The 7,946-nt window shown below is 42.4% G+C and overlaps 1 protein-coding gene across 1 annotated transcript; it reads right to left on the reverse strand.

Moving 5' to 3' along the window:
- Nucleotides 1–905: 905 nt before the first annotated feature.
- Nucleotides 906–4,575, reverse strand: SS18L2 (SS18 like 2). Its single transcript, XM_081284837.1, has 3 exons — nt 4,394–4,575; nt 4,060–4,136; nt 906–1,662 (listed from the first exon to the last, which is right to left on the reverse strand). Exons 1-3 carry the CDS (start codon nt 4,460–4,462, stop codon nt 1,575–1,577), a joined length of 234 nt encoding a protein of 77 aa, XP_081140963.1. The 5' UTR covers nt 4,463–4,575; the 3' UTR covers nt 906–1,574.
- Between the last annotated feature and the right edge of the window lie 3,371 nt (nt 4,576–7,946).

Here is a 7,946-nt window from a genome sequence, read left to right on the forward strand (position 1 = left end):
TCTTGATCCTCCTGCCTCAGCCTCCCCAGCCACTGGGATTACAAGCGTGTCACTGTGTCTGGCTCAGTTACTGTTTTCATTATCACTATTTTATAGGTTGAGGAAACAGAGATCTCAGAGGTTAAGGGATAAAGCTGGGATTCAAAATTAGTTCTCTTCACCATTTATGTTTTATAGCCACTCTGGGTTGCGATCCCAACACTTACTGTTTCTTCTTCATGTTCCCAGCAAAAGGAATAGGGACCTGGGCTTCTAATTGGGGTTCACTTACAAGAATCTCTTTGCCTCATTTAAATAGGGAAAAAGTTTTTTAAAAACAGAATTCAGTTAATAAAGGCAGAAGAAATGACAAAATTATAAAATCACCACTATGCAATCTTTAATGAATTACAAGATCCAAGCTGGGAAGATCATAATTTAAGCCAAAGGCTATTGGGAACTTGAAAATAAATCAGGTCAAGTACTTATTATTTCCTATGATTTTTTTCTTGCCCCAAATATCAGAACCTGAGTCTTAATAAGCCTCTAGACCAATTTACAGGAAAAGTGTGTGACAGTGGCATATTTTTAATGACACTACCAGGATACAACCGGATGAATCTAAAACATGAGAAATTCTAGGCAAATCACCTACATTTTTTAAGAAGTGGCAAAGAAAAAAAGAGGAAGAACTATTAAGTATTTTTTAAAAATATTTATTTAGTTGTAGATGAACATACAGTATCTTTATTTATTTATTTTTATGTGGTGCTGAGGATTGAACCCAGTGCCTCACACATTCGAGGCAAGCACTTTACCACTGAGCTACAGTCCCAGCCCTACTATTAAGTATTTTTAAAGTGACATCAACAAAGTGCAAAGTGTGAATCTTACTGGATCCCAATTCAGACATGAATGTGAAGACATTTTGAAATAAAGAAAATTACACATCTTTTATTATCAGATGATACTAGATAATACTAAAGAATCACTATTAATTTTGTTGGCAACACATAACAGTAGTAATATAACAGTAGTATTGTTACATACCTTATGGTTATTAAATCCTTACAATTTTTGAGGGAACCAAATACAACACTCTACATGGAAATATCTAAACCTTCATATCGTTCTTTTGTGGAAAAGCAAGCTTTATTTCAAAGTAACCCAAGAAGAGAAGAGGGGTCAGGGGAAACACATTTACAAACTGGATGGGAGCACACAGATACTGTATCCATTTGGCAAAGGCTCAGTCAGAAGTCTCAGCAATTCTTGCTGATCCTCCAACACCTACTCAGTTTCCTCTTCAGGCTGAAACTAAAGAGTAGTCTTGAAGATGCCCATGATGTCTTTGTTATCCAAACACACTCCCATTTCAGGAAAGAGGACACCTGGGGTCTACCTTCTGGGGGATCTGATTAATTATTAAAAATAAATATTTACATTGAGAATATAGTTAAACTAGTAGCTTCCTTTAAAATTCACATTTTAAAAAGAATCAGAGGTTTCATGTTTTAAGCAGTTGAGTTGGTAAAGATCCTGTCTCCATTTTATAGGAGATGGATTACATTTAATTACTCCTTACAACTGAAAGATCATTCCATTGCTTTTGAAGTACTGGATGGGCTGGCATCTGCGATGGTAGCTAAATAAATGAGATTTCTATGTAACACATGCTGGTACCTAAGAGGGAAAAATAAGCAAAAATTAGAGGCTTATTTTTACTGATCATGAGCAAAAAACTGGAAGAGAATCTACCTACTCTAGTAGAATGGCTTATCCACTGATTGGATGATTCAGTAGTATCAACCTTCTTGCATAATATATTCAAGGAAAACATTACCACTTCTATACCTCTTCTACCTCTGTAGACCTAACCACCATAATTTCTTGCTTAGACTCTAGGAATACTCTCCTAGATCTACCTTTGTGGCCCCATTTTATTCTTCAGCAGTCTGAGTGATCATTGTACAATTTAAGTCAAGATCATGTCATAAGGATTTAAAATCCCTCCCTTCTCATTCAGAGTGAAGCTGAATCCTTCTTATGCTCTACAAGGCCCTATGTGATAAGGGCCTTCAGTTACTTCTCTGATCCCATCTATGGCTTTTCCTTTGTGGCCTTCTTGTGACATGAAGGTATTCAGAGAACTCATACCAGGGAACTTTTCTACTTGGTGCTCTCTGCCTTATTTACACACACAGGTATGTGAGGGAACACATAAAAGAGTACAGCCCTCCCCACATTCCTATTTAATTCATTTATTTTGCAAGCTGGGGATCAAACCCAGAGCCTCATTCATGCTAGGCAAGTGTACTACCACCGAGTTACATCTCTAGTCTTCTGCATTATTACCATTCAAAGCACTTAATATTATGTGCCTAATTATTTGTTGTCTTCCTGTAGATTCTAGAGTCTACAATGTCACCTCCATGAGAGCAGATTGGTATCTTTTTTTGCTAATAATTCCCCACTACCTCAAGCACTGCCCTCTACAGTACTGTTGAGAAAATTTCAAGAATGGATAAGATACCTCCAAAATTAATGTGTTTACTACAAGAATTTTTTTTAATAAAAAAAATTTTTAGATTTTTTTAATATTTATTTTTCGATTGTAGCTGGACACAATACCTTTATTTTATTTATTTATTTTTATTTGGTGCTGAGGATTGAACCCAGGGCCTCGCACATGCTAGGCAAGCGCTCTACCACTGAGCCACAATCCCAGCCCTTTTTTAGTTGATAGATTTTTATTTTGTTTTTTTATACGCAGTGCTGAGAACTGAACCCAGTGCCTCATGCATGCCAGGCAAGTGCACCACTGCTGAGCCACAGCCCTAGCACAACAATTTCTAAATCAGTGAGTCAAACTCCCCATTCAGGAAGACAAATCAGATCAGGGGTCAGGAAGCATGATCTTGTGAGAAAAAGCTCACTAGAAGATTTTGATAAGTTTCCCACCCCTGCATTAATAATTCACAATATCAAAAAAAAAAAGTGTTGCAACCACTTTTCATATAGAAAAATGAGAGGGTTTACTATAACCTGCCAAAAAGAAAAGTGCCAAATGTCAGAGTCAAACATAAAGATTTACCCTTAATAGATTTCTCTACTATTCTATTGAGGTATTCAGTGAGGAATGTAGGTGACTTTTTTGTTGTTGTTATTGTTATCAGGAATTGAACCCAGTTGTGCTTAACTACTGAGTCACATCCCTAGCCCTTTTTATTTTTTTATATTGAGACAGAGTCTTACAAGTTGCTCTGGGTCTTGCTAAGTTGCTGATGCTGGCCTTGAACTTGAGATCGTCTTCCCATTGCTGGGATTATAGGTGTGTGACACCACACACAGCTTGTAGGCAATTTTTTTATTGGGTAAGGAAAGCATGGCACCCTTAAACATTTCTTCATAACAATAAAATATCTTCTATAAGAAATGGGGCATAATTCCTGGACTAGATTTGGAAAAGCAACTCAGACTCTACTTTATCTCATTTTGGTATTTGGCTAGAGATCACATTAAATTACTACGTAGAAGTTACCTTTGGTTTGGAAATCCTTTCTTGGTCTTCGACTATGTCACTCACAGATTAACTACAAGTCAGAAATGGGAGGGAGTGGGCTGAAGATGTGGCTCAGTGGCAGAGTGCCTGCCTAGAATGCATAGCATGCACAGGACCCTGGGTTCTGAGTTTGATACCTAGCACCATAAAGAGAGAAATAGAGAGGGAAAGAAATGAAAGGGAGTTTTAGCAGCCAAATTGTCTGACTTTCTTACTTCACGAGGAGATGAAGCAATACGACCTATGATGATAAAGGGGCCATCCTCATCCAGGGAAGATGGCTTTGCAATGAGAATAATCAAGTTTTGAAGAGAGAGACACATTTAACTCCAGGTTCTACAATGTACTCGCTGTATACTCTTGGGCAAAGAAGTAACCTCTGTACCTCCATTTCCTCAACTGTAAAATTTGGTTTTTCTGCGATCCATCACCCAAAACTCCTAGTTGAGGACAGCTGCTGCATCATCATACTGGCTTCCCCTCCACTCAAAGTTCAGGGGCGGGAAGAAGATACTTACTGGACACACTCATTCGCTCGACCCTTGTTCTGATACTCCACGATACAGCGGATCAGCTGGTCATTCTCCTCCAGGAGCTGAAAGATCAGGGGAAGAGTCAGAGCAGTGTGACGTCAGGACGGCGGCGAAGCCTGCGCCGCCCCCTACCCTCCAAGCCAGGATGTCTTGCTGCGGTGCCTTAAACGACTTAGTTCCCATCCTACTCCACACCCCCGGCAGGTCAGCTCGCTAGGTGGACTACAGGTCTCAACCAGCGTCGGTTGACTCCAGAAAGTTCTCCTCACCACCCAGTCCCTCTGGATCTCCACTCCTCTCAGCCCATGTAGACATTCACCTGCTGGATAGTCTCTTGATTGACTTCCGCCTTGCCCCTCATCCAGTCAGGTACAAAGGCCACCGACATCGCTGGGGGCCCGGGTCGGCACCCCACCTCGGAAAAAGACGCGCACCCTGTGGCCAGATAGACGCTATCTCCGCGCGGAAGTGCCCAGGGCGGGCGGAGCTACCCTTTCTCCCTCGACTGGGTCCTCCAGCCTGTGAGGCGGGACCACGAGGGACACCACTTGTGATTGGACGCAGGGCCCACGACGGGCGGGGCTATGATATTGACGTTGATTGGGCCCTCCTGCCTGGGGCGGAAGAGACGTCACTTGTGATTGGACGCGCAAGACCTCCTCTACGGTCCCCGCCCCTAGGGCCCTGGAGCGGTTTGCGCTGGCTGGGTTGGTGGTGACCTTCCTTATCTTCAGCTACTTGAGTTTTGAGCTGTGTGTGTAGTCTGCATGGGTCGATTTCTCTGGTTCACCCAAGATTTGTGGCTTAAACCCATATAAAAGGCTCCAAGTAGCCAATATGGCCCTTTCGATATTGCCTTGGTGCCTCTGGAGCATGAACCATGGGTATAGCAGAGCCAGGAAGATACTGGTGTTGCTTTTACTTTTTGCTGAGGAGAAACTCTCGCATATAACTATATTTCCCCCGGTCACTAGTAATGCTTATTATATTTACAACCCTAAAAAGCACCAGTATTTTCTCCATTTTACAGATTAGAAAACAGGTTCAGTAACTTGCTCAAAGTTCTTAGCTACTAATGGCCAAGTCTGTGTCTGAACACAGGCAATCTGGCTTTAGAACTCCCGTTTTTAACTACTACCCCGTACTGCCCATGCAGCATACTGTGAGGGTGTTTTGCTGCAAGATTCAACGAGAAACCTGGGCTTACCCTCCTGGGCCATGTAGCTGCTTTAAGTGACCACTAAAACTTTGAACTGATTGTATCTAGCCCATCCTTGGTGGACATGCTAACAAAGTTGGTTTTCCCTGAAGCACACAGAGGGCCATGGGCACTGCATTTAGGAGGGAGATCTTAGGAGCTTATACTCCTCCAAGGGGGAACTTTCTAGAGCTCCATTTCTATGAGTGGCTTTGCTGGGCTCTCCCTGCAGAATCCTTGCATTCGACCTGTTTTAAGAGTCAGCTTTCTTTTTTTTTTTTTTTTTAAACATTTTATTCTTTTTTTTTTTTTTTTGAGAGTGAGAGAGGAGGGGAGAGAGAGAGAGAGAGAATTTTTAATATTTATTTTTTAGTTATCGGCGGACACAACATCTTTCTTTGTGGTGCTGAGGATCGAACCCGGGCCGCACGCATGCCAGGCGAGCGCGCTACCGCTTGAGCCACATCCTCAGCCCCGAGAGTCAGCTTTCATCTCATTTCGCAGTGAGGTAAATTCACTGCGAAAGTAGGATAATATACTTGAGCTGGGGCAAAGTTAAGGGCTTCCTGGTTCCCAAGCCTGCACTATTACCCCTTCATCGGGATTTCACCTAAGGAAATTTCCCCAAAGATTGTACAGAACAGAGAGGGAAGGGAAAGGCCCATTAGAGCAGGATGCACACCTTGCATAGTCCTGCTCAGCCTGATTCCTATTTAGACAAGTGAGGAATGATAATAACATGAGGTGGTGTTAATATGGGACAGGTGCAGGGAACCAACCTGATCCAACATACAGGGAACACCCTCTAGGAGAACTCGTGTCTTACATTGTGGAAATTATGCAGGTGGCAGGTGTCTAGCATCTGGACTCTTTTAGGAGTAATTGGAGCCTGAAGAGTGATGAAGTCAGAGATGTATCTCAGAATTTTCCTGGCTATAATAGGGTAAAAGATCAGGAAGCAGATGAGAAACAAAAGGAGCAGTGAGAAGTGATGTGCAGGCCAGTGATGGAATGGGAAGGGAAATTAAGGATAGCTCCATGAGTTTTGGCTTTGGCAACTAAAAGACTAGTGATGCCATTAGTGGAGGAGAAGGTGGACTGGAAGTGAGGGTGATACATTCAGTACAGTAGAAATATATTGTTTGGAGTGATGTCATACAGAGATGTGAAGTTCATAGTTAGCTATTTGGGTCTGGAACTCAGGGACAAGGGCTGCGATGGAGATATAGCTTTGAGAAACATCAACTGTGGGGATTGATTGGAACCATGTAGTGGATGGATAAGACTGATCAAAGAGAGTGTGTTGGTTTCCCTCATGGCAAAGGAAAAGAAACTGCAATAGAAACTGAGTGGAGAAAGAGATTAAAACCAGAGGAGTGTAGGGTCATAGAATTTAAGGATAAAAGAGCAACTGAGAAGGAGAGAGAGATTATCAATGATAAATGTTGAAAAGTCAAGCAAGATTAAGACTAGATCCTTGATGTCCTTGATGAGGGCAATGTAAGTAAAGAGGTAAGGCAGAAATCAAAACTGAAGGGGACTGAGAAATGATGGGAAAGATAAAGCAATGGAATATTCAAACACAGACCACTTTTTCTAAGAGATTTGGCTATTAAGGGATCAAGGAAAGAAGATGGTAGCTGGAGGGAAGCAGAGTCCTTGGGAGCTGACAGATATCACGCTGATGTTTGCTCTTTCTTCAGTGTAGGAGGCACCTAGGAGAACAAAGAGGGGGTGAGGAATGGGAGATCTGGGGGCATACAAGAGATTTGGAATTTGGTGTTGGGGAGAACTAAGAAAGAACAGACCTGTCAAGCCTAGAACTGCTGGATGGCTCTGAGGATCTAGTTAAGGTTGGCAGTCTATTTAACACTGTGATTTCTGTGGTTGTAAGATTTTGTCCAACAGCATTGATAGCAAGGAGAAGGCTCAGAGAAGACAGAAGGTTGTCTGGAAAGGTGGAGCATCACCAGGCAGGTGGAGCACTGCCAGGAAGGTGTGACTGTGTAAGGGATGTAAGTATATGGAGAAGAATGTTATGGAATGATGGACCCTGGACTCTTAGCTGATGGGGAAGGAAGTGAAAACTAAAAGGAGTTGATAAATAGAACAAAGTAGAGAGACAACTGGACTGGAAGTTTCCACAGACCAGAGAACAGTAGGAGGAATTCAGAGATTAGCTATAGGACAGGTCAGAGATCAGTGTCTGAAGTTATACATAATTAGAGATGGAGTTTGTTTTTTTTTTATAGTACTGGAGAGTGAACCCAGGGATTTGCACATGCTAGGCAAACTCTCTACCAGTGAGCTGTGTCCCAACCCTTTTTTTTTAATTTATTTTTTTAGGTGTAGATGGACACAACACAATACCTTTATTTTTATGTGGTGCTGAGGATTGAACCCAGGCCCCGCCCGTGCTAGACACGCACTCTACTGCTGAGCCACAATCCCAGCCCTTCCCTTTTTATTTTGAGTCGGGGTCTTGTTAAGTTGCTTCAAATTGTGATCCTCCTGCCTCAGCTTCCCTTAGCCAGGATTACAGGTGTGCACCACTTGCCCCACAAGATGGAGTACCTCTGTGGTGATACAGAGGTCCTCGGAATAGAGGGCTGAAGAGGCTTTGGAAGGGAAAGCCTATGGAGATGACAATGGCCTGGAGCCAAAGTGACCAATT

Source organism: Spermophilus citellus, assembly GCF_964194105.1.
Source record: "Spermophilus citellus genome assembly, chromosome: 3".
NCBI lineage: Eukaryota > Metazoa > Chordata > Mammalia > Rodentia > Sciuridae > Spermophilus > Spermophilus citellus.